The 26,151-nt window shown below is 42.7% G+C and overlaps 3 protein-coding genes across 23 annotated transcripts in view; 1 reads left to right on the top strand and 2 right to left on the bottom strand.

The window, feature by feature from the left end:
• Window positions 1-12,742, top strand: part of OSBPL1A (oxysterol binding protein like 1A) — a 78,085-nt gene extending 65,343 nt beyond the window's left edge. For 17 of the 18 annotated variants that reach the window (XM_040547870.1, XM_040547868.1, XM_040547869.1 and 14 more), the window contains 8 exons: window positions 100-282; window positions 771-878; window positions 970-1,059; window positions 1,307-1,433; window positions 4,486-4,602; window positions 5,316-5,439; window positions 7,881-7,971; window positions 11,552-12,742. In XM_040547870.1, the coding sequence (XP_040403804.1) occupies window positions 100-282; window positions 771-878; window positions 970-1,059; window positions 1,307-1,433; window positions 4,486-4,602; window positions 5,316-5,439; window positions 7,881-7,971; window positions 11,552-11,654 (943 nt within the window). In that variant the 3' untranslated portion in view covers window positions 11,655-12,742. Of the gene's footprint in view, window positions 1-99; window positions 283-770; window positions 879-969; window positions 1,060-1,306; window positions 1,434-4,485; window positions 4,603-5,315; window positions 5,440-7,880; window positions 7,972-9,686; window positions 9,776-11,551 lie in introns of those variants that run through there. The other variant, XM_040547871.1, reaches the window with a different exon arrangement.
• Window positions 12,743-13,163: 421 nt separating this feature from the next.
• Window positions 13,164-19,856, bottom strand: CABYR (calcium binding tyrosine phosphorylation regulated). 3 transcript variants are annotated; one of them, XM_040547889.1, is made up of 6 exons: window positions 19,787-19,856; window positions 19,219-19,401; window positions 19,084-19,137; window positions 15,119-16,033; window positions 13,827-14,240; window positions 13,168-13,426 (listed from the first exon to the last, which is right to left on the bottom strand). In XM_040547889.1, exons 2-5 carry the CDS (start codon window positions 19,370-19,372, stop codon window positions 13,849-13,851), a joined length of 1,515 nt encoding a protein of 504 aa, XP_040403823.1. In that variant the 5' UTR covers window positions 19,373-19,401; window positions 19,787-19,856; the 3' UTR covers window positions 13,168-13,426; window positions 13,827-13,848. The 3 variants fall into 3 exon arrangements, with proteins under 3 accessions (XP_040403825.1, XP_040403823.1, XP_040403824.1); XM_040547890.1 differs by lacking the exon at window positions 19,787-19,856 and adding an exon at window positions 19,554-19,671; XM_040547891.1 differs by lacking the exon at window positions 13,827-14,240 and having other exon boundaries at window positions 13,164-13,426; window positions 19,787-19,855.
• A 2,859-nt stretch (window positions 19,857-22,715) lies between these two features.
• TTC39C (tetratricopeptide repeat domain 39C) overlaps window positions 22,716-26,151 on the bottom strand; it is a 39,440-nt gene continuing 36,004 nt past the window's right edge. For both annotated transcript variants that reach the window (XM_040547887.1, XM_040547888.1), the window contains one exon: window positions 22,716-25,769. In XM_040547887.1, coding sequence (XP_040403821.1) covers window positions 25,680-25,769 — 90 coding nt within the window. In that variant the 3' untranslated portion in view covers window positions 22,716-25,679. The remainder of the gene's footprint in view (window positions 25,770-26,151) is intronic.

The following is a 26,151-nucleotide window of genomic DNA, read 5'->3' as shown; positions in this document are numbered from 1 at the left end:
GAAAATAACTTCACTGTACTAGATACCTTAGATACATGCTTTCAGTCATCTTTATTTTGTATCTTCAGAATACTGATTTTTAGAACTTTTATTTTGCAGAGATGATCTTGGATTTAGGCTTCTCTCAGAGCAAGTTAGCCATCATCCACCGATCAGCGCTTTCTATGCTGAAGGTTTAAATAATGATTTTGTGTTTCATGGATCAATTTATCCTAAACTCAAATTCTGGGGCAAGAGCGTGGAAGCGGAACCAAAAGGCACAATGACTTTGGAGCTCCTTGAGTAAGTTGATAAGTAAAAATTGCGTAGGTACATGGCCACATCTGTGATGATAACTGCACATTAGAGTCTCGTGGCTTAGGAATGAGCATGTCTAACGCCTACATCCTAATCTTTGATGGCAGATTGCTTTGTGGGGTGGAGGGAATGAGAAGATGAAAGGAACTACTATCACTTGCCTTAATGAACTATGTAATAATAATAGTAATAGTTGGTGCTTATGTCTGTGTTCTGCAGATGCCTGGGCATCCAGTCCTACCAAGACCAGCACACTTGAGTCCTGTTGGCTTTCCTAATGTCATTCAGTGTCTACACTGAAGTTGCTGTTTTAAGGAATTGATAAAACCAGTAGCAATATGTTAAGAAAACTCTTAGTTTGCCAGGCTTATTGCGATGTCTGTTTCAGGACTTGATGCCGTTTATAGAAGATGGTTTGTTGCAGCAGTGACATTCAGTACAAAGATGCAATAACTTATTTTTATATCCCACAGACACAATGAAGCCTACACATGGACAAATCCTACTTGCTGTGTGCATAACATCATTGTGGGCAAACTTTGGATTGAGCAGTACGGAAATGTGGAAATAACTAACCACAAGTAAGTTAAGAATGTGAGTGCTTTCACTTGCTGGGAGTTTAAAAAGGAGAAATATTTGGAAGTAATTAGTGCCCTCTTGTTCTGCCTACAGAACTGGCGAGAAGTGTGTACTAAGCTTCAAGCCCTGTGGCCTCTTTGGGAAGGAGTTGCACAAAGTTGAAGGATACATTCAGGACAAAAGGTAACAGTTTCATTCCTAATAGGAAACAAGTTGCTGCCCTTAGTTTCTAATGGGAGCTGTAGGCCTGAGTGCCCTTAACATAGTGTGCCAAGGGCATAAACCTGAAACAGCAGGTTGTGAATTGTGTAACACGAAGTGTGCAGTTTAAAAGAATTGCCCTCAGAAGTTCTTTTTTTCATCTATTTTTGTCTGAAATAATGAAATAAATCTCTTTAAGCTCCTTTGTAAACTTGGTCTTTCTTGACAGCAAAAAGAAACTTTGTGCACTGTATGGGAAGTGGACAGAGTGTCTGTACAGTGTTGACCCAGCTACTTTCGAAGCTTACAAAAAAAATGACAAGAAAAATGCAGAAGAGAAGAAAAGCAGTAAACAGGTACTAGTCACGTATAAAGGTGGTATCTCAGAGGCGTGATAGGACAGCTAAATATTTTAGTAGCATTTAAGAGCATTAAGATTACTTTTCACTTGCTCTGTCTTTCTTAGTGGGATACAAAACCAGACTGGATGAGTATCGGTATTAAGGGATAAAATGCTTGTGCTCTCACGGATTTGTATTAAAGCTTCCCAAATACTGGAGTTTTCTAGCTGCTGGCTGGTTCAATACCTGCCCCTTCCTCCCAAGTCAAATGGAAGTATTGCATATTTCTTAGTTGGACTGTGGTTCTGATAATGTATGATAACATTTGTATTTTAGTAGGAGAACTTGAACTTCTAGAGGCAGTATAGACTAGCTTCTCATCTTGATAGGAGATGCTGTTTTTCATCTTTTCCAAGGAATTGTTTTTTATTACATTGCCCCAGCCATAGAATCATTTAATTTCCCCACCACCACCACAATTGCATTTTTTTTTTTTTTTTATTCTTGAAGAAAAATAGAAATGTTATTAATTGTTTCAGATTTCTGGCACCTTTTTGTTTAAGGTGAATGGTGGTTTTCCCATACAGCTTGATGAAGAACAATCATTCACAATTACTTACAAGAGGAATTGTTCCCCTTTGGTGACTATAGCCAGATTCTTGTTTTGGTGTTGGTCATTTTAATATAAAAACAAGGGAGATAACTTTTAAAAGCAGTTGTTCCTGTGCAGGTTCAGACTGTTGCTGTATCTGAGATTGCTCCAGTGCCTGTCATCAGGAGAGTACTAAGGCACTGGGGATTACTGCTTCTCCTTGAGTCTGGCCTGGCGAGCTCTAGGGAGAAAGGAGCAAAGAAAAACATACCCTGTGTCTTTGTTCAGCTACCACTGAACAACAAAGCTTAAGATGACCCTTGCTTTACAGTTCAAAATGAAGCATGCTGTTGTGTAAAGCTCAAGCTACGTGTTCCTCTGACACTAATAAAGCAAGTATTTTCTATTTGTTTAACAGAACTAGTTCTATGAAGAAAACTGAAAGCTTTGTAGTGCACGCTATCAGTCAGCGTAGTCTTCATTGAATATGTAATCCCACTGCCCCCTTGTGTCTGAGAAGCTGATATTGCATATAGTTTTTGACCTTTTAGGTGACCCAAGTCTCAAGTATAATGCCTGGATATGGTTTGTCCCTTCAAGGTAATAAAGCAGTTATTCAGGCACGAAGGTACATTGCCTTTCAAATTCCTTTTAATTAGAATTTTCAGTTGTTTTTTTTTTTTTTAAGTTGTTTTCCAGCAATTCCTTCTTGCTGTGTTTTCGCTAATGTAGGATTTTTTCTGCCTCCCTTTAGGGGACCTGCTGGGATGCAAGTCCTTTTTCAAAATGCCCCAGGTTTTCCATCCAAATCTCTGATTTCTATAGGGGTAAAACTACTGGAAATATAATTTTGCAGGGTGCTACAGAAGTCTTCATGTATGCAAAAGTGATACTTTATCAATATCAGGATAAGAGTAGACTTTGAGTTAGGCCAAGATAATTCAGCTCTGAATGAACTAGAGCATTTTTTTTTTAATCAAGGTGAAAAATTTTGTACAGAATTTTTCAGTGCTAATATGTGGAAGGAAATACTGTAAGGCACCAGCACCTGCCCTCATGCATGCCTGGTTGCAGACACTAGAGGTCTTGCTTGGCAAGTCTGTTACTACCCTTCTAGTAGTATAGCTTATGAAAGAGACATTGAGCAGTGCTGAGTATAAAATACGCAGTCTTGTGGCAAGAGCACTTGGAAAATCCTCTTTTTTCCCAGTTCCTTGTAATTCTTATGACATTTTTAAGATTATGTATCAAACCAGCCTCAAATTGTAGCATGCATCCTAGTTTTTTTGATATAAAAGTTGGTTTGGAGTTCGACAGTCTGTTACTGAAGTGCCCTTGTTTTGTTAAACAAGTAGCTTTCTGATCTGTTTTGCTTCAAACTCTTAATTTCTGAAAGATTGAATCAGCTCAGAGGACAGTTGAGTCCATTCTGGGTAGTGGATTTTTATACTAAAACATCAGCCTCTATTATCTGATGCAACCATCAGAGAGCAAAGCTTATTAGCAGCAGAATTAAAGCTGTTGGCGTGTAGCCAAGTTTTTAGAGCATTAGTTGCCTTTAAGTTCAGCTCTGCTCTCCTGTGGTCTCTGAAATGTGCTGCTGCGTTTAGCTGTGATAGCGACACTGAATTTGCTTGGGAGGGTCTTGCTGTTTGTCTAGGTGGCTTTAGTTCGGTACTGTAACATAATCTTATGTGGCTGAATTAATGTAATCAGGTATAGAAGTGTTTGTGTTTTGATTAAATGGGACATTTTTCTGGTAGAAAAAGTGACCTTTCTTAACACTTGATCGTCTGGATTTTATCCATGAAGATATTGATGTAAGAAACTGCTGGTAGTCTTTGCTTGGGAGGGAGTACGCTTTCTGTGTTAATGCTGCTGTCCTTCTTGCCAAGCATCTTGAAAAGTTTGTCACTGAAATTTACTTTTGGTCAAGGTAATTTTTACATAAGTTCCAGCATTAGAATGAATTAGTGTAAATTGTTTGACTCCCTAATAATGATGGTGATGCATCTGGGCTGGGGCAATCCTAAGCACAGATACAGACTGGGCCTAGAAGGGATTGTGAGCAGCCCTGAGGAGAAGGACCTGCACGTGTTGGATGACAAGAAGCTCAACATGAGACAGGAATGCAGGAGAGGGACCCTTATCAAAGAGTGTAGTGGTGTAGGACAAGGAATAATTGCTTTAAACTAAAAAAGTGGAGATTTAGATTTGGTATAAAGAAGTTCTTCACTCTGAGGGTGGTGAGGCACTGGCACAGGCCGCCCAGAGAAGCTGTGGATGCCCCATCCCTGGAGGTGTTCAAGGCCAGGCTGGATGGGGCTTTGGGCAGCCTGGTCGGGTGGGAGGTGTCCCTGCCCATGGTGGTGGGGTGGAATGATGTGATTTTTAAGGTCCCCTCCAAACCAAACCATTCTATGATGATAATAAAAACAGTAAAATATTTCCCTTTTCTTGATGTGCTACTTTTAGGTGGGCAATACTGAGGAACCCGATGAGATGCCATTGCCAGATTCTGAGAGTGTGTATGTTATTCCTGGAAGTATTTTGCTATGGAAGATAACTCCAAGACCTCCAAATTCAGCACAGGTCAGCTGTGCTTCTATTTATTGAAAAGTGCATGCTATCCTGTTGTCCTGCCTGGTCAACACAAAGCAAATTAATTTGTCATCTTTTTCACTAATGGGTGTGGGCTTGCCTGTTCACAGCAACGAACTTTCCCACTACAGTTCTAACTGTAATGTGGGGTTGGAGGGGTAACCACCACAGGCATGACTCTAGTTAGGTCGGTTTCTCTGAAAAATGGAGTGCTTCATGCAGCCAGAGGTATGGGCAACTTCCCCACTTCTTCTCTCCCCTCTGTTCCCCCCACTGAGGCGTGTGAAGGGCTGTGGAGCTGGAGAGCCAGTGGGCAGGGAATGAGGGTGTGTGTGCAACTACAGGAGAAAAAAAAAAAAAAAAAAAGGATTGGAACAAGAAAAGCTGCCCTCAGTAGGTTAATCAAGGGGGAAGTCTCTCTACAGAGCTGGGGAAAATACCAGTAGGACTGGAAAAAGAAGATAAGAGAGAAATAGTGCCCTGAGTAATTGGATGCTGTCCTGGTTAAACAGAACCACCAAGGATCAGCTACACTCTTCCTGACAGTGCTGTTCTGCTGGTGTCTTGTGTATTCCTATCTTGAGTGATTAAATAATATAAAAGCATCTGGATGTTTGTTTTTAGACAGCTGCTTTTGTGTATTAAGGATAGCAGCTAGAGGCTTTGTAAGGAAGTCACCTTTCATCCGTGTCTCTGTATTTCAGATGTACAACTTCACTAGCTTTGCCATGGCTTTGAATGAGTTGGACAAAGAAATGGAGAGCGTCATTCCCAAAACTGACTGCCGGCTACGACCAGATATCAGAGCCATGGAAAATGGAGAAATAGGTACATTTTATTTCTCGTTAAAACTGAAGGACTGGAGGAAAAAAAAAAAAAAAAAAAAGGAAACAAATTCCACTTTTCAACTGTTAGATGAACTGTTAGAATAAGTAGTTACCCATAAAGATACGTTCCCCCCACGCTACAAGACAGTAACTCTTCAACTGGTACGCCTCTAGTGGGAAAGGTATGCTGCCCACCTGTACTGGGTCAGGTACTGATTTTGTTCGTAGCAGCCTAACGTTATGGTGCTGTGTTTTACATTGGTGCCCAAAGCAGCACTGATGACACACCGTTGTTTTAGCTGCTGCTGAACACTTGTGCAGTGTCAAGGCCACCTCTGTGTCTCACTGTGCCCTGCCCCACAGCAAGTGGGCTGGGAGGGGACGCAGTGGGACAGCTGACCCCAGCTGGTCAGAGGTTTTCCATGCTGTTAACACCATGCTCAGCAACAAAACTTCGACAGGGAGGATGTTTTCCCAAAGCAGCTGTTGCTTGGAGACTGGCAGGGCATAGGTCTGCTGCTGGGAGGTGGTGAGTGATTGCCTTTGCATCATTTTTTCCTCTTTTTTTTCCCCTTCACTTATTAAACTGTCTTTAATCTTGACCCAGGAGTTTTCTTGCTTTTGCTCTTTGATTCTCTCCCCTGTCCCTCTGGGGTGGATTGGAGTGAATGAGTGGCTTAGCTCCTGGCCAGGAACACACCGCACCACCTACTTGGGTGTGTTCTTACATACAAGCAGGACTCTTAAACTTCATGTTATGCTTTTTATTTAATTTTAGACCTTTGCTGTGCTCTGTAGTCAAGCCCTATAATTGGAGACTAGTCTGAGAGTCTCAGAGCATCAAAAGTATTTGTGAACTTTTCAGTTTCTGTTTTCATCAGCCAGTGCAAAAGGAATATTTTGATGTGCCAATTCTGACTAATGCGGTCGAAAGTATTTAAGTTGAAACTGCAACGTCAAACGTACTTGATGCAAAATCATTCTTCGCTGGGAATTGAACACTTTTGTTGTCCTAGAATAGTGAATTAGAAGTGCATTATGAGACTTCCAATGAGTAGAAATTGTGTGCTTTTTAGAAACCTCATAGAGATTGTTACTGTAATGTCATGGAGTGAAATGTGTCTTTTAGTCTTCTGACAGGCAACTTGGTGTTAAATACTTGATTATGGTGTGGAACAACCTCCCCCAGCCCTTTTTTGCCCCTTTCTCTTTGTCATTTTACTTATAAAGCAGGGTGGCCACATTTGTAGGCTAAAAGCATGGGGGCTTTTGATTTTTTTTTTTTTTTTTCTGGCTTGTTAAGTGATTTAGGTAAGTCATGAAACCTCTGATTCAGTTTCACCTACGTAATAGCACGATGATTGTAACTACTTCTGATAAATAGTCTGAGATTTAGGTATGAAAAACAATGAAACAGGCATGCTACAGTGTGATCGTACTTAGGAGTTTTTTTTCTCAGAAGCTGATAACTTATTTGAGGCTTATAAAAAAGGAGATCAGTGAATTCCTACGAACAGTCTCTTCTGTCTGCTGGATTGTTTCATGGCCAGCAAGAAGGACATTCCTGGTTCACAGCATCGCCAATAACTTGTGTCTAAACTTGAAGTGCAGTACCTGTGCCTTTCGCAAGAGGCCACGTTCCTACACTATAATAACAGCGTAACGTTGATCTAGCAGATAGACTGGTAACATGCAGTTAGTCTTCCAAAAATAATTCTCTCAATTACTTCTTTTTGAGCTGTTTGTGAAATGCTTTTTCAGGATTCAAGTATGAAAGAGATTGTGCCTTTCATTTAATCTGCTTCTTAGTCTGACTTCTGACTTATTCCTGAGATGTTCTGAAGGAAAAACAAGATTGTCCTTTTGGCCAAATGGAAGCTTCTTTAGGACCATGACCCATGCTACCTTAGTGCATTAACAGCAACAACAAAAAAAGGCGTGTTGCAAAGATTATTCTTCATGGTTTGGAAGTGAATATTCCAAACTCTTATTGACCAGAAACTAAGCACTAGTAACAGCTTACCCAAAACTCCGGCAGGTGGCCAGACTTTGGCAATAAATCCAGCATCATGTCATACTTTATCAGTTTCCCTACTGAAATAAATTCCAGATATGCTGCCTACCGTAGCTCACGTTTGCTGTCACAGAAATGTTTTCATGGTCCTCAGGCCATGAATAAATGTGTATTTAGTGGTCACGAGACCGCTAATGTCAGTGGCTGATCTTGTGCCACAGCTGGCCTGGCTCTGCTCTTGGGCTAGAACAGGAGCACTACTGTGTTATGTAGATGATTTTTAAGTGGACAACTTTTCTACTTCCCTTGTTAATTTGCTGTGTCAGATGGAGTAATGACTGTCTCTTGTATGTAAATTTTTATATACACATGTATGTACTTGAGACCTTGTGAATATTTACTTACCTGTGTATTTTTATTCCTTCAAGATCTAGCTAGTGAAGAAAAGAAGAGGCTAGAAGAAAAGCAAAGGACCGCCCGCAAAAATCGTTCAAAGTCAGAGGAAGACTGGAAGACAAGGTTAGTGTGCCCGCGTTGCTACACGTGGAGTTAGTTGTATAAAGGTTTTGAACACTCAGGTTAACTGCCAGTCCATGCCAGCAATGTGCAGAGTTGTGTCAGTGTGAAAAAAGCACCTGGCTTGGTGGTGCTGCTGCTGTATTTGCAGACTTGGTCTGCGCAGGCTGCAGCGCTTCCAGAGGGGTGCGTCAGGCTTGTCTCCAGTCCTTCCCGCTCGCTGCTCGCGCACCCACGTTCACATGCAAAGTGCATTGTCTTTTCTGGGCATCTCTTGGTTCTGGCCTGGCGAAGATGTTGCTTCTGATAGCTGCTTGTACGGACTGCTGGTGATTAACTTATAATCACCTCAGATTTGGGTGCTTGGCCAAAGGGAGGAAGAAATGATTCCTCCAGTGAACTTGACAGGTTACTGACTGCTGTCACTTCTCAGATCAGTTGCTGCGTGTTGGCAGTACTGCATTCCTGCCGCAGTCAGCTGTTTTCAAAGTGGTGAAATGTCTTCCTCACCTCGCTCTCCGAGTCATTTCCTCCTTTCTGAGAGCGTGACCAACTGCAAAAATTAGAACTGAGGGAAAAGTTAGCTTACAAGGCATCGGCCACAATAGTTTTTTAAACTGTAAGGAGAGGGAAGTCAATCTTGAAAACATGACCATATAAATCTAGTTTGACCAGAGACTATTAAATTTATAGCAATAGGTTGGTCATCCCTTCACAGGAAAAAAAAAAAAAAAAAAAGAAAAGGAAAAGAAAAGAAACAGTAGGGCTAAACTCTAAAAGTAAGCAAGCTTCATCTCTTCTTTATGAATTAGCTATTAATACATTCAGACACTATGGATTAAATGTCTTTAAAATGTCTATTTGTAACTGTAAATCACTTTTTTTCTTTTCTCCAAATGAAGTCACCCATCATCCCAGAGTCCCAGGTTTGGTTATGCCTGAACTGTCTTTTCTTATGCCTGCTCTCTTGAAGTGTTTGAGTTTGTTTGCCCTGAAAATGGTGCAAAATAACATCTTTGTAACGCTTTCGAGTAAATGCTGGACAGCCTTACACCTCCCTCTTCCTTTCCTGAATTCAGAGGCTTTATAAGCTTTGGTTCTAGCTCCTGCCAAATGTTTTCAAAGCAAGGGATAACTACACCGGGTTATTTCAGGTGTCTGAAGTACCTTAAGGTATAGCTCAAAGCACCTGGACTTCGAGTATCAGGAATAGGGGAATTTTCAGAGCACAATTCAGAGCAGTAGTTTTATAGGGTCTCTAATTAGTGCAGAAACCATTCACAAGGTTCTTCAGCTGCTGTAGTGCACGTAGGCAGTGCATGAACTTTAGACCTGCTCACCACTTGCCTGGTATCCTTTAAGAACTCCTTGGTTTCCAGGTTTTTGTTTTTTCCCCTAGTATTTGATCTCCTCAGTAGGAGTGCCAAGTATGGCTGCTTCCAGAGAATGAACATAAATTATGTAGGAACAGCTCCTTTCCATTTCAATGTAAAGGGCTGTGCTTGGGGGGAAAAAGCCATACTGGGAAGGGAAGCTCTCCTACCTGTTCCCAGCGGGTCAGCTGTAGGTCTTCATCTGCAGCATGATGTAAATTGATGTAAACTGCTGCAATTTCCAGGCCACAGAAAGGTCCATTACTTAGCTTGTCTAGTAGATTCTTCCCTCCTAAGAGACTTCTCCGAAGTGCCTAGTGATTATTTATTTTGAATCCACTTCAGAAGGGGAGCCTCGGTGTTTCTGAAGAAGTGACGTGTGCTGAGCAGCAGTCTGAACTCTCGAATAAAGACTGGTTCAGTTCTGAAGCAGAGCAGTGCTTGTTGCTAGTGATTCAGATCCCCCTCCTTCCCCTATCACTTAGCTGCCCGATCGCTTTGGGTCTCCCCGTCCTTGCCCTGTGCCAGTAGCAGCAGCACTGGAGGACACTCCGCTGTCCTGATCTGTTCCAGTGCTGAAGACACAGCAGTGAGGTACTGAGAGTAAAAGCTCCTTCCTCTGAGGGATGAACCTACCGTGCTTATGGCCCTGCTTCTCCTCGGCTCGTGCTCATGAGCCACTACTACCCGCGTGTTAGGCGCACACAGGTGCACACACACCCGTTACTTCAGAGCAGCTGATGCATCCTGCGTGGAGGTGATGTGGTCGTGAGCCACGTACAAGTTTAACAGTGACTTCTGTCTTCTGTTGGCTCCTTCATTCAGTCGGGGCAGAACCACCACTGAAGCATTGAGCAGTTCGGTTTACTGCTGCGAAGGCAGCACAGGGCGTTACTTCTGATACGCATCTCAACACCCCTGGACCCAGCCAGCCTTGCCTACGAGCTGCTCCGCTCCGTGGTGTGGCACTGTAGGACTGGCTGCCTTCAGACTTCTGCTATTTAAAGTTGGTTTCTCATAACTGGTTCTAACGTGCTTTAATTTCTGCTCAGGACCCAATGGTATCCTAGAAGGGCAGCGTTGAGTTAAAGTGGGCTGCCAGGCACGCTCATGATTTAAGCAAGTGCGCTCACTGCAGCGAGGCGTATAAAGCAAGAACTGGCTTTTATGACCACTGAGGAGCTGAAAGGAGGTTACCGAGCTTATGCACCACAGAAAGGGCTTATAGCAACCTGCCTCGCACTGTGAACGTGGCTTGGCAGAACACAGCAAAACCTTTAACTGCTAGAGGGCTGGTAGCGTGCGGTCTGCTGTTGTGAGGCGGAAAATCGAGCTGGGCCCAACCAGCAAGCAGTGCTCAGTAACACCATACGGCATTGGCATGAGGGAGGAGGACAAACTCCTGTGCTGTGGTGCTCTGACAGGCCCTACTTACCACCGGGGGACACTTGCCAGTAGTCCGGCCTTGTGAACTGCACCGTACCCACCTCCCCACGCCGCTACATGTGTGCACATCTGTGGGCACGTACACACAGCTTGCTTCCAGAGGGGGCAGGGGGAGAGAGGAGGGGAATGAAGGCCACAGCCAGTGTGCCTGGCACCAGCCAGCTTAGCAGAAGCTTGCACATAATTTCCTGCAGCTGGAATTAGCTTTCTTGGCTTTGGGGTTAGCCCCACAGCAGTAACACTGGGGTGCAAGGCGTTAAGCAGTGATAGGCCAGGACTTCCCCCATAGCCTGTGGGGGCATTTCATCGGTGCTGAGGGGAGCTAACATGCTTGTTCTGAGTTAGTGCACTGCAAAACAAGGCTGTGAAACACAAGGGGAAATCTAGATCCTAATGTTTTTCTGTTTCCAGGACTGTGGTGCTTGCAGTGTTTACGTGTCTTGAAAAAACTGTTAGTGTTCATGCATGCCAAAATGATCGTTCACAACTGCTTTGAAGTATCTGTCCTTTTTATGTGAATCTCCACTGCTTTGAGTGACAAAATAACAAAGCGTCAGCAACTTCACCTGGGAGACATTAAAGTGGTGTTGGGAATGGGGAAATCTAAATACTGAAGACTGCTTTAAATCCACTTATGAATTTAAAATCCAGAGGGCTCCTGTAATTGCTTTGAGCAGTAACCACTGAAGATGCAGCAAAGCAGTTCTGAACTTCCACAGAAAGGTGTGTACAGCTTCCCTAACGTGCTGCGTGTTTCCTTACAGATGGTTCCACCAAGGCCCCAACCCCTACACCGGTACACAGGACTGGCTTTATTCTGGCAACTACTGGGACAGAAACTACTTTAACTTGCCTGATATTTATTAAACTGCAATAAGAAGCCTGTGGCTGAGACACAAATAAGTCTTAATCTGTTTTAATGTTTCCCTCGTTTTACTTACCTCCTGAAAAAACTGACATGTTATCCAACAGAATATTACACGTCTCCACAGTAAAGCTGGTGGTACACGACCTGCAGTCCCTGAGGTAGGGAGTACTTTTTGTGGCTGATGGTGGGTCCTGTGCGGACAAAGCCAGTGCGTCGTCATGGTGTAGAGCTGCCCCGTTTGCTGAATACACCTATATTAGGTTGTGGTGTATGAGGACTAGAACACCCTCGGCTGTTCTGTGAATACTTTCTTTCGTAGCTAAAGTCGGCACAAGTAAAAACTGGTTTTATTTATTGTGACATGGGAATGTTTAAAAGCACACAAAGTAATTGCAATAGTCTGTTCTTAAAGCAAAGGAGGGTGTGTTACTCTTGTAAAGATGTAATTTTTCATAAAGTGGCTTTTCTTTTACTAAAGCAACTCCCTTGAATCCTGAGCTCTGGCCAGATTCCAGAAGCGTGCCCATCTCTGGAGCATTCACGCGGTTGGTTAAGCTGGTAACATTACTCAGAGGTATTTATTCAATGTTTTGTGCAGTGTGTTTTGAATTTTGCTCTCCTGTTTTGCTACCAACCTTATGGTTTATGGAATTAAGAGCCATTTAAACACCTACAGATCTGATTCGAACTGCACACTAGTAACAGGTTTAAAAAAGAATCTGTTTAATGCACTAGAAGTTCTGGTGCCGAGCACCCCTGCAAAAAGGCAAGAACTGAACCAGCCCAGGACCCAGCGGGACACGGTGGTGGGGGACAGGACCTGTGTCTGTACTGTGCAAACTCCCTGGGAGGAAGTCTTGTGCATTTCAGAGGTAGTAAGGCACCTCGGCGAGGCCTCCTGTGCACAGCTGCTTTACCCCTTTTCAGTGGGGTGCATTCAATCTTAGAGTGTAAGTTTATATTGAACTGTGTACAGAGCTTCGAGAGGGCAAGCTGCTCTTTGTACAATATTTTAACTGCTGTCTGGAGGTTAGTGTTAATCGAATAATTTAATTGCTACTAAATAAAGGCTTCAAAACTTCTTGCATATGGTCTAGAGTGTTGTTTAGTAGCGCTGAGCATTTCAGAGCAGGCCTAATGCAAAAGCTGCTGCAGCGAAGGTGTAGTGGGCTCCAGTGCCCTCTTTCCTGCTTAGGAAAGGTGGGGAAGGGAGTGCCTCCTTCCTGAACTGCAGGGAGGCTGCGGGGCCTCCAGGCTGGAAGCTGGACCAGCGAAACTGTTCCAAAGGCAAGGAGATACTTTCCATTTTTAGTGTACACTACTAGAATTACCCAGGTAGGGCAGTGATGCGGTGGCGTTTGCATAGGTAAGAGGAAATGCCTTCTCTTGGCAGTTTTTCCTGTGAGCATAACCCCAGCAGTATAGGCTACAACTATACTTTTTTTTTTCCGTTTTTACACTACACACTGAACTAACTTCAGCTCTGCATAATCTCTGTGTTGTTTGAGCTTATGCATACACCGTTAGCACAGTGAAGGAGCTGGAGCACTCAGCAACACAACAGCTGCAGCCGCTGCCTCTGGTCATATTGCAAGAGTGCATTTTCATAGTGCCTGCTGAAAGTTACATTGGGTACGTTGTGCTGGGCTAGAAAAGTATAAAATGCACAGGATGCAATTCTAATGGCTGTCATTTTTTTAAAGCAGTTATTAAGATGTTGTTCCATTCCTTACAAAGGTGGCCTGAAGGCCAGCCAGCATCGCTTCTCACCCTGTTTAAAAAAAAAAAGCATGAACTCAGTACAAAGTATAGACTGAGAACTACAATTTAATTATGTTACCTAAATGAACTCTAAAGTGAAATAGTATTTTGCAACACTGTCATGCTACACTTGCAGTCTGATTTTTTTTTTTTAAGTTTGATCTGTATGCAAATGTACGTAAATGTCAGATTAAATCTTGGTTACTTTAGGCTAAAACCAGAGCAAGAGCAGTAGTACTAATTGCAAAGTAACAAGCTGGGAAAGGCACTGGGTCTGTTATGCATGACAAGTAGTTTAATCGCTGGCCTTAAACCAAATTATAGTTGAAGATGGGTTGAATTACGCTTGTCAGTAGCAAAAGCCAAACCCCCAGCATCTCCCCTGTAACCCTCTGCAAGGGCGTTTATACCTGCGTGCGTGTCGCCAGCTGGTCAGCCTTGCTTGGCAGACATCACGTTATCCAGAGAGATGGCAACCGAGATAAAGTCTGGCACACCCGGCCTGCCTGTTTCCTCATCAGCTGGCCTGGCTACGGGGACTGGGACTACCGTGAGTCTCCTGGCACCTGCCCCTTGCTGTGTGAAGACAGCGTGGCTAGGAAGAGCCTGCCAGTCCCGCCCGGTCTGAACCGTAGAGCCCACTAAAATGAAAGCTGGAATGTCTCCCCTCTTGTTTTCTTCTCGCATCGCGTAAATTGGAGCAGACACTTGCGGCAGCTGGCCAGGGGATGGTGGCTTTTGACCTTGCCTCAAGTCAGTTAGGCAATAGAGGGTCCACACATTAGAATATGGTGGTGGCTGTCCGGCTTCCCCTGACGCCATGGCTACAAAGATAAAAATGTAAGAGGGCTGGTGTCAGGAGCAGTGAATTCCAGTCACGGTCTAAGTCCTTATGTTTAAGACAAACATACCTTCGTAAAAGCAAGCATGGTAGAAGAGAGCTGGGATAGAAGATGCAGTTTGAAACACAGCTGACAGACACCTGCAGCCTGGGAAAGTGAAACTGTTTGTGGTGAGAGGCTCTTCTGAGTGAGCATTTGAGAACTCAGCCATCTGACCAGTGCTTCTGAAACTGAGGCTTGCCAAACTCTCCCAAAACCATTTCTTAAGAACCAATATTGTTAATTTACAGATCTGCTCACGTTCAGCTCTCCTCTACAACATGCTTTGCTGAGACCTCACAACTGTACTTCTTCTCCTAGCACCTGGGCTAAGGCTTGGACAGATTCTGCAGAACCTGGGAGACCTGGGGCAGGGGAGCTCCACCCTGGAGGGTTTTCCCAGCTGGGCGAGGGATGAGCTGGGCACTTATCACCACCGGGAAGAGACACCGGCAAGGGCCTCACCAAGAATCAGCGCACCAGCTCTCTTCATGTTTGCAGAACTGATGACCAGTGCTCTGCCCACCCAGCGCAGCTGCAGAAACTCGCCAGATTCACCAAGACAGCACAGGCAACCACCACCATTTGTTTTTAAATGGAAAACCTCATACGTCAATGCTGGAATGTGAGATCTTTTAAGAAGAGGAACAGATTGCAGAGATCTAACATGCACTGTGGCCAAGCAGTGCTGGTACAGTGGCTTCTCAAAAGTCACTGCCTCTCCGCTGCATTGATGCAGGTGGTTTTCCATTTAATGACCACTGACGAAGGTAGTAGGGCTGGATGCTGGAACAGGATGATGACACAAGGACCTTTCTTACCTGACATGACATAAACTTGCTCAGCTGACTCCATGTGTGCTGTGGATTCCGTTCTCTCAGGCTGGCACACTGCAGCAGCAGCAGGTGGACCTAAGGTCTTAGCACAGGAGACCTGGCTTGCATTTAATGGCTGCTCAATCTTTAACAGATAAGCTGTTTGTTCTATAAAGGGAATGATTATTTTCTCTGGGAACTGCTCTATGAAAGGTGGAACCTCTGCATCCACCAGCGGCTTATTGCACCCCTCAGTCGTTGAGATAGCCTCAGCTGCACTGCCAGAAGGTGCAGCCTGCAACTGCCCTTGGGAAGAAAGTGATGGTGGTGGTGGTGGTGGTGGAGGAAAAGGTAATGGTTCTTCCTGCAAAAGGACTGAGGAAACTTGTTTTACATCATCTGTTGAGACATCAGCCTGGCTGTCTGAGGGCCCTGGTTCTCCAGCCACGGAGGAGCAATGCTGCACTCCTGGTTGTGACCTGACAGCCTCGACAGAAGCCCCAGCTGCCAAGGCAGCAGCAGCATCTTCGTCAGCATTGTCTACTAGTGCAAACGAATTCTCTGAGGCTTGAGAGTCTTCATCAAGAGTCTGCACGCTGGTTGCCACATCCCTCACAGAATAAGCAGAATCACTGTTACCTAGCACATGGGCAGCGAGCTGTTCGGGATCAGCAGGCACATAGGCAAGTTCAGGGCCCTCAGGGGATGAAGCTCCATCAGGTCCAGTGGAGGGTTTGTTTTCTGCAACAGAACTGACAGCTGATGGGCACTGAATTACTTTGGAGCTATACTCGATAGCAAGGTCTTCAAGAAGTTGATCTTCCTCTGTATCAGTAGAGGCTTCCTTTTTCTGGGGCTCATTAGACAGTGAAGTGTCTCTGTGGTACGATGCCTTCCTTACTAGTTCCCCAGTCAGATTTTCTGCAAAGTAAAAAGCACATAATGGCAATAGATTAGCAAATGTTTCCATTTAAACAAACAGTGATTTCAGTGTCAACCCAATTAGATGATCTACTGCATAACTGTGAGGCTTCCTAGGCTGCTGCAGAGATGTGTAATTAAGGGGGGGGGGGGGGGGGAGTGTTGCTTGGCTATCAGTAAGGGGAAAGAAAATTCAGAAGGCAGTAGCACAACTTTAAAAGCAAGGAATCCTTAACTGTATTCCTGATCCTACAGCGATGGCTACATTCGCAACTACTGTCCACAAACACCACTAAAGAAAAAAAAAATAGCTTTTTGTGTTAAGCACATCAGATAAGCCAGCAAGAAGACTACGGTTCACCTTTGCAATGCCTGAGAACACTTTGGACCCACACAAATTATTTTAGATGCACAGACAGTGACATTTTAATTTCCTGAAGAATCTTGATTGCGTGACTTAACACATACCGAAATGAAGAAGAAGGTAAGCCATGAACAAATTTTAGATACAGGGTGACAAACGGCTGAGTGCTTAACTGTCAATGGAGGAACACATGACAGTACTCATGGGATCAGAACAGTGTTCCACCACCTGGTCAATAAACCCCTCAACACTGATTAAAAACAAGAGCAAGAGCTGTTGGCTGTCATGTTTAGTGAGCATTAGCCAATGTGTAAGACCAGTACAGTTGTGGCTGTAGCACAGAGCAGAAAAGACAGTGAATCTTGGACACACCATCACAGCTTAGCATTGAGCTGTCTTCTGAAGTCACGACTGGATGAGATCAGAAATGAAACAACTCAAAGGATGACAGAAATCCTCTCTTAAAACATTATTCTGCTGTCCCCAAGCCAACACAGCCCCACTGTCAGTATCAGGCAGTGCTATAGAAAAGAAAGGCTCCCCTGCAGCTACAGAAGCTAGCTAGCTACCTGCTAGTGCCCAGACAGACCCAAAACTACGCTCACAACATAGAGGGAAACTCCAGAGGTAGTTCTGTAGCAAGTTCTGTAGTAAGCTCTTGCTTGAGCTTACTACAGAATTTCTCTGCTCAACTAAGTGCTCTTTTCTCTAAGTGCTCTATAAGGGAAGAAGGGCAAGGCTGGCTTGTATTCACAGAATGGCTTGGGGTGGAAGGGACCTTGAACATCACCTAGTTCCAGCACCCTGCCATGGGCAGGGACACCTCCCACCAGACCAGGTTGCCCAAGGCTCCATCCAGCCTGGCCTTGAGCACCTCCAGGGATGGGGCATCCACAGCTTCTCTGGGCAGCCTGTGCCAGGGCCTCACCACCCTCTGGGTGAAGAGTACTGGAGTGTGGTGATTACAGCGGGGTCAGTTTGCAGTCACATAAGCGAATCACTGACAGGTATTCAGACAAAGTTTCTGCATGTGACATTACGCAATAACAGCTGTGTTATCATTAATGCAACATTTGCAAATGCACTAAAATGCATGTTTCATTGATATTTTAAGTCACGCTGCAATCTCCACCAGACATTTTTACAAGAAGAAAACTACTTCTGAAGTCAGTGGTTCTAAGTTTCGTTTTAGAGGAGAACCTAAGCTAGGAACAAGATAATAGCACTTCCTGTTCATAGCTGAGACATCTCATCACTGCTGTAATTTCCTCAATGCCTAACTCTCAATCTATAGACCAAGACTGTCTCCAGTGCTGGCTAGTTGCAGGGTTACTCAGAAGCTAGCTAAGGTGGACTCTGAGCAATGGGGATAATGAGCTGTATCCCCTGATCCCTAGTAATACGGTTAGCAAAACTAATGCCATTTTAGAAGGCAAATAGCCATTACATGACCAGCTTGCTTACGTGTATCAGCCCAACCCTTTTCCCCCTCATCCCTGGCCTTGAAGGTCCTGGGTACCAGGCAGACGTCTTCCCTCCTCACCCATCTTCAAGGTCCTGGACACTGGGCCAACTTTTCCCTCCCTGCCAGCATCTTGAAGGTCCCAGGCACCTGGCCAACCAGGATGTGATGGTCCCGTCACAGAACAGGGAAAAGTAACGGGACACAGAGCACTGCCTAGAAAATCATGCAGCTGCAAGTCCTAAGTAGGGCTTGGACCAGAACCGCTGCTGGACAGCAAAACCAACAAACACCCTGGTGGTCAGGGATGCTCCCACCACCAACTGTTTCCTCTGAGGACTGAGCGAGTGACTCGTACTCATTTACGTGTATTTTGAGCCTAGATTATGATTGTTATATTGCATGCTAAACATTAAGATTTGCCCCAGTCTGCAGAGGCTCCAGGTGCTCAGAACAAATGCTAAGTAACCATAAGCCATGCTAGTTATAAAGTTCTGTTCTACAGTGATTCCGATTATAAAAATCCAGTGCTAGGCTAATTACAACGTTCTGTGAAATAACGCTTTAATCACAGCTACAACTTAGAAGCGTTCTCATTCTGCCCAGGATCCCTAAAGAACCTGTCTGTACCATAGCCCCAGGTGATGGGTTATTTGAACACGCTGGTATTTTTGGTAAGCAGACAAGGGAGACCCAACCCAGCAGGACAGATACCAACAGGCTGCAGGCTAGAAAACGCACCCATCGCTGCTCCCACACAACCCTCCAGGAAGCACCACCTATTCCAGCCCGTACAGCCAAACCCAGGGAGCAGCTGAGAACTCCCAGCACTTTCCAAAGGAATCAGTAACATGCAGAGTTAAATTGGGTTTCTATAAACAAACAATATCTATTTGCAAAGAATAGGTACAACTTGTGAAGTCGCTATCTGCTTAGCACGTGATAAATCCTACTTCAATGTCTTAAAATGCCCCAGAGTACCCTAGCTGTCCCCTATGCTTGAGCAGAAAGCAGAGCATCCCAGGGGACTAGCTCTTCCCACACTAAATGGAAGCAAGTGCTTTCTGAAGACGTCCACCTCTTCAATAGCACAGAGCCTATGCGCCTCTTTCACAGGGCTACATATGGAGGGGATGTAGCCCACGGTAAATGAAAACCACTTGCATCTGTTTATGTTGGAACATGGTCTCAAAATATTTTAAAATGAATAAGCAATCATCTTACCGTACTTGAAATCAAATTTTTTCACCACTTCCTGTAAGTCCAAATTTAGATTGTCTGAAAACAGAAGCACAAATTAAACTGGAGTTAGCACCCAAATAACTCGTCCTCTTCAGATAAGCATTGGTAGGAACAAACCTCTATGAAAGGCAATGAAGTCTTGGAAATAGAGAGCTACAAACTCTGCAGTGTCTACTGGTTTGTGTTTTATGACCGCTGTGGTCACACCCTCGAGTAAGGTGTGGAGGCTGTCTGGAACAGATAGCTCGGTCACTGAAAGGCTCATCTTCATCCACTGGAAGGTGCCTTACAGGTTCTCATCTGCAACAAGGAGATGGGTAAGTTGAGCATCTGCTATCCCATCCCAGTGTGAGGTGTCCAACGTGACTGCAGCACCTCATCTCGTGCCACACCACCAACAGCCCCTCTCCAAGGCTTCCCAAACGCTCCTTAAATGTAACAGGGGCAGTTACCATGTGCAGCGTCCAAATGGTTCACCCCCACACTGCGGGGCCTTTTGGGCAGCGGGGTCTGACCCTACAGCGAGGAAACCATCGTGGGCATTTAAAACTGTGCCACGCACATCCCCTTAGGGCAGACCAAACTCAAACACCCCTGTGACGAGGCACAGGAACCATCTACACAGGAGCCTGGGACATTCGCAGGACATGCCCCCCCTCCCTGAGCCCCCAGCCCCAATACTTGCTTGCTTGAGGGCCCCCTCCCACCGCAGCCTCCCCGCTGAGGCCGGGGCACCACGGGCGGAGCCTCCCCGGGGCCGTGACATCACAGTTCTCCTGCGTCACCGCCAGATCCAGTGGATCCCAGCACTAGTCCGTTCTGACCCTTTTCCATCGATGACGAGGAATCATCGCCCACCTACCTGCTGCCGGGCATCTGTGACTCTGCAGCAACCCGCAGGGGCTTCCAGGGGCACAGACGATCTAAGGTTCAGGTGCCCTTGCTCCTGAAGTGTGTAGGTGATCTACAGTGGCTTCATCTAGTAACACGTAACATTATATTTGTAAGAGTTTACTCAAAATTAAGAGAACAGTGTACCACTTTTGAGTTCTTTCACTGGAAACTATGTTAATGCTAAACACCACAAAATGCTTCTTCCATGAAAGAATCCTTAGAAAACAATTTTTCACTAAAAAAATCCCACATACAATACCTCATCGCTTCTGGAGAGTGTCAATGATTTTATTTTTCTTAACATCATGGCCTGCAAAGTTAAGTATCAATACACTAAGACCTACAAAATTAGGAAGAATGGCTTCTGTATAATAGAATGTTACAGAATAGGACATACTTTGAGAATGCATTACTTTTGGAGTCAGAATAATCTGAAGTCTAGATTTCAGTATGGAGAGCATATGGAAGCAACAGGACTTCATAAACACACTAAACATACCTGTGTGCAGAATGTCATGGGAACATCTCAATGAATATGGATCAAAATACACCTTGTAAATATCCTTTGGAAAACTTCAAAAATTCCAGGCCTGTGAAACTGCACATCAAAAGCTTTGAAGATGTTTAGATACAGATGCCATAAAACAGAAAATAATTAGAGGTCACTGAACAGAAGCACAAGTGTCCTTAAATATTTAAAAAGCTTCAGCCACTAACAATGTCTGTCTGAAACTTAGGAAGAGCACAACCCAGGAGCTTATAGGAAAAAAAAATCTCTGGGAACTAATTCACTACACTGGAACTTGAATGCCAGCTTTGGAAGCCACCTAGACTAAATCCATGATGAGAACTGTACCAGCTGCTCCACTAACACACATTGCCCTTTGGCCCAAAAAGGAAGAGCCTGTCAGCCTAAGAGCAGTCTGCCTAACTGAAGATAATGACCTTGTCCTGCCATCTTCTGCCCCATCTGCAGAAGTAATAGCTTCCAGACAAGGTTAAAATCTTACATGAGAGAGAGACTAGTTACCAGACAGAAGTTCAGTGAATCAAGGTCCCAGACAAACCTTTTGTTTCTGAGAGGAAAAAAAAAATAAAAAAAAAATTGATCATTAACTCTTCATCAAAGACAATTTACAAAAGATCAATGTATCACAATGGTTAGGTTTTTTAATTTTATTATTTTTTTTTAACTTGGAATCTTTCACCTAAAGAGGTAGAACAGGACTTGCGTTTTTCGTACACACCACCTTTGTATTTCTACTCCCCAGAAACCTCAGTAGAATTCTAAGTGAGGTTTGCATTCATATATGAAAAACTCCAAGAAAACTTTCTAGCTTTACCTACCAAAGCTACAAAATACTGTTTTTACTTAAGGTGTATGCACATGTCTCTGATTCCATCTTCCCCTTGCTGAGGACCTTTGCTGCAAGTGAAACCTGTGGGGATAGGTATAGTCTCCAGGAGTACAATTACCTTTTTTCAATACATTAAACATACTGCTCTGAATGAAACACAGGTAGGTGTATATTACATAAACGTCTTTTTTGTTCAACCAAGTCTAACAGTCTCTCTTCCCCTCTGCATGTCTGGAATATTCAACTCAGACGAGCTTTTCTAATCTGCACCTGTTTGTCTCGGAGCCTCTCTGGGCACCCCCTATACATAAGCACAGCCTGCAAAAAAAAAAAAAAAAGATGACTGAAAAATCTGGCTAAGGACCAGCCAGTCCTGCCGAACACAAGAGATTAATCAGTTTGTACACTGGAAAACTGTCTTAGAAGAATTCACATCAATAGATAAAAAGCATTCTGGAGAAAGTAGCAATGAAAAAAAGTTATAGGTAACAGTAAAACAACTGAACATGAACTCCCTGTGGTTAAAACACAGCAACTACACAGGTCATGAAAATCCTGGGCAATTTAGCAATGAGATCCAAAGGGGTCCAAACTTGTTTAAAAAAGATACAGTGAAATAGAAGTAGTTCAGTATACAACTCCAGAAAAGCCTGAACTGGAACTCACCTGCTTGCAGAATATTTCCATCTTATCCAGAAAGACTCACAGAAAAGGAGTTCTTGAAGCATTTTCTACTCACCTCAAAACATCAGAATGAAAGGCAATGTTGTATAAGCATCTACTCAAATTGTAACTAGCAGAGAAGCAATTCCCCATTCCCCCCCCACCCTCAAACTTTAATTTTATATAGAGTATTTTCTTGTACAGCTCTGTCAGGATGAAGAATTAGAGGCAGTGTATCTGTATTACTTACTCCTGAAGTTCAGTGGAGTCTACCATTTATGTTGTAGACCAGCTCTCAAGACCCTCTGCTGATCCAATGACAGATGTTTTGGTCAAATGCCACTGGCTGCCCAATTGCATTAAAAGACAGCTAGAAGTATACCTTTACTTCTAAATATTACCTTTAATAATACAGTCCAGTGATCACGTGATTTTTCATGCAAATGATCATTATCAATGTTAGTAAGAAAATTTAGTAATGACTGGAAAGTGAATTCACATGTCTTATATATGATACCCTGCTTTCACCACACCACCAAGGCTCTAGCAACACCTTTGTAAAACCACGTATAGCTCTACACCAGTATAATGCTAGTTCCCTTTCAACTTCCAAACAGCTACAGAGCAGTTTTTAAACAACAGCACGATCAGTCATTAGGAAGATGATCAGATTGTTGTAAATTGATAAGCAATTCAATATAACGTTTGGGGAATTTTATTTCAGAATAAAGCAGAACCAGAATATGAAACAAGCATTAAAAATCAGAGAGAAATTAAATTTTTTGTTTGCTTTAGAGTAAATTAGAAACATTTTTCAAAGGTGTAGGAATACAACAAATTACACTTGTGTGTTGTTTTTATTTCTTTTTTTTTAAATGAAGAACAAGTAAATTTGATTTCTTAAAAACGCATGTTAAACCTTGTTCATTCTATGGTTGATCTCAACATGACACATGTAACTCACTTTCCAAAACAGGAGACTATAATTATACTGGAAGAACAAAAGCTGAGGTAATTGCTGACTAGAAAACTGTTACAGAGTCACTTGACATCCCAGAAGTTTTTCCAATACTTGATATCATCTTGTTCAGGAGGCCACCAATTTAAAAGACAAATTTGAGGAGCAAAGGAACAAAACTCATGTCCACGTTTCTTTTAATTTTACTCAGAAATATAAAAGTGCAAGTTCTGTAAATTAACAACATTTACAGTACATCACAATAAATATGCCACTTAGTGACATCTATAAATTCTAGTTATTTGAAATGAGTCATATTGAGATAAAAACTGCATCAACATCAACAAAAATACCTGACCCAGTAAAGATAGTCTTAACATATGAACTAGCAAGATGCATATTCCATTATTGCTATTAGACCATGCCTCCGAGTTCCAAAGTATAAAAACTTATCAGTTTACACAAAATACAGTTGAAATGTTTTCTCATCACAGGCACAATCTAACATAAAAAATAATTTTGACATTTACAAGGTAGGAGATTCTCCTGTGAGGGGAGAAAAAAATTACAGAAACAGATAGTACCATTTCAGTGATGAAATCAGATGAGTTGCTAAATCCACAGAAAAGCTGCAACTTGCACAGAGCTAAACTGTTACGTTAATATATAGTGTCTTTCCATACCTTCTCCCGGCCTGGTGAGAAGAACAGGCCTTTTAATAAGTTTACTACAATTTGCTAGCTACCTCCAAGTATGTAGACCCCTAGACATCCCAACACAAATCGCATGCAGGTGCTTTGTGTCCTGAACAGCCTAGTCTCAACGTTATATTTAAGCAGTGCATTTTAAAGGAATTTTGTCATTAAATGTACCGTCTCTAGCTATTCACCCAGAGTGGATTGTTTCTCTGACTACAAAATGTTAAAAGTCAGGTAGGACAAAATAAGATTTCAAGTACATCAAAGACCTTTTTTTTTTTTTTTAAATAATGATTCGAATTCTAAGCAGTCACTATACATATACACACACAATATATATTATATTCTATTCAATACTTATTTGGATTGACCAATTCAAATAAGGTTGAACACTCCTGTGTGACTCAATATTACTGATTAAATTGAATAAAAAACCCAACAGTGTACTACTATCTGTAACATACCTAGGATATAGAAAAATAAAGTCTCTCCTCTCCTTCGGGAACTGCAACAGAAGTGTTTAACTGCTCTAGGAATGCCTTTCATAGCAGGAACCGTGTATTTCTAGAGAGAAATAAAAGTGACTCAACCATTTCATTTGGCCTACCAAATATGATATTACTACTTCTCCTCCATATCAGTCTTGCTTTAGATGCAACCTCAAAAGCAAATCAATGAAGGTTAGGTGCAGGCAAGGTCTAAAACCTTGGCAACGTATTCTGCAAAAAGGTAAGAAAAAAATATTTAAGCTAAGGAACTGTTTAAGGCAACCTGACCAAAGTAAAGATAAGGCTTTTAGATAACTATTTCCAAAGATACCCAGTTTTCTTAGCTCTACAAAGTAACACAATTGAACTAACTTTCTGGTCAGATTTCCATTCATAAGCTTCTTTAAAAAAATATTGACCATCCTAGAACATGATACTAATTGAATATACAACACAAGGAGATACTACATATTACAGACAAAGAGTTAAAAAAAAAAAAGCTACACATGAGCACATAGATGGCCAAGTATTAAAAATTATATGGTCATGGAAAAAGTATCAAGCCCTCAGAGGTATTTTGGTATCTTGGTATCTTAACACCACAGGTTTGGAATACCATACAGAGACTTAAGATAGTGTAGTATTGGTAAAGCTACCAAAATAGGGTTGGAGGTGGGGAGTGGGTGTGTTTGTTTAATACCTTTAAAGGTCACTGCCATAAAGGTTCAGCAGCTTGAATGGAAAATACGTAAAATTACTCTATCTGGCTTACTTATTTTAATGTATATTCAGAATATTAAGAACAAAAATAAAAACTGCTCTCACTGTAATTACATGTAAAACAAAGTACGTGGCTGGAATGTACCAGAAGCACAGATCCTAAACATTGACATAATTTATATCGCAACTATGAGCTGGGTTGGGAGGGGAAGGAATTAAGAATGGAAGGGGGATGGGAGGTTTAAAATCCACACATTACTCATGAAGTCACTGAAATAAACCACTCCAAGTTAGTAGGACCTGCTTTTTGTGGCCAGTTTTCTCTCTCTTGCTTATTGGCTAATACCTGAAGAAAAAAAAAAGCGTTCTGCCCACTCCCATCTTCAACACTTACACCACTTTTATCATGTTCTAATCAAAACAAAAATGCTCCCCTTAGCATATTTTAGATCTAAATCTACTTTAAAAAGTAAAAATCACATCTGCCAATATTGTTGAAGTAACCTGTGTGCTTATTTAGGCTCACTTGCAGAGTTACAAGTAATTGTGTTCAGCCTGGTTTAAACAAAATAAAAACTAGAGTTAAAATATACAAGGTCACTTAACCTTCTTCCTGGTTGATTTACTTCCAATAAAAATTGTAATATTTTACTAAGCCATACCAACTCTGACCATACTATGAAAGTGTCTCTGGCACAAGTGGTTTTCAGAAGAAAAGCTGGTCTTCCCAACAGCATTTTCTTCTGCTTCATCTTAAAGTGCAGAAACTGTGGGAAAGGATAACACAATTTGCTGTCCATCACTGTGGAACTACTTCTCTTAGAGAGGCTAATGCTGCATGTATGCGGACGTGCAATCTGTTCTCAAAGTCATAGCCCGTAAATTCCTCCTGAAATACAAAAAAACATGCAACTATTAGCCTCCTTCACTTTAGCATATGAAGATAATTTTACTAGTAATGCTTAAGAGGTCACACTGCAAAACAGACTGAAGAGAAGAGGTGGAGATTCTTTATTGCTGTTTATATCCCTGCATTACCCAAAGCAACTGAATAATTACAGAAATTCCAAATTGGTGAAGAGAGCAGAAAGCTTCCATTTCCAATGTGCTGTTTGGAATCTGTTTAGATTAACAGTACCTGGGAAGTTACACAAGTCCTACAGCTCTAGAAAAATCCCAACACTCACTCCCAAGACAGGGACCAGACAGGACATATATGAAGTTGCAAGTTGTAGTTTTCAACGTTTCTGTATCCGAGTCTTAGTTGAAAA

This window comes from Cygnus olor, chromosome 2 (genome assembly GCF_009769625.2).
Source record: "Cygnus olor isolate bCygOlo1 chromosome 2, bCygOlo1.pri.v2, whole genome shotgun sequence".
Lineage (NCBI taxonomy): Eukaryota > Metazoa > Chordata > Aves > Anseriformes > Anatidae > Cygnus > Cygnus olor.
The sequence above is the reverse complement of the archived record's forward strand: the minus strand, read 5'-3'. Positions and strand labels throughout refer to the sequence as shown.

Coding starts and splice junctions, on each gene's coding strand:
- CABYR (XM_040547889.1), bottom strand. CDS start 19,372: ATGAAGATGAGCCTTTCAGTGACCGAGCTATCTGTTCCAGACAGCCTC. Junction 16,034..19,083: donor AAAATTTGATTTCAAGTACG/GTAAGATGATTG, acceptor TTTACTTTGCAG/AAAATCTGACTGGGGAACTA. Junction 14,241..15,118: donor GCAAGTTTATGTCATGTCAG/GTAAGAAAGGTC, acceptor TTATCTTTGTAG/CCATGGCGTCAGGGGAAGCC.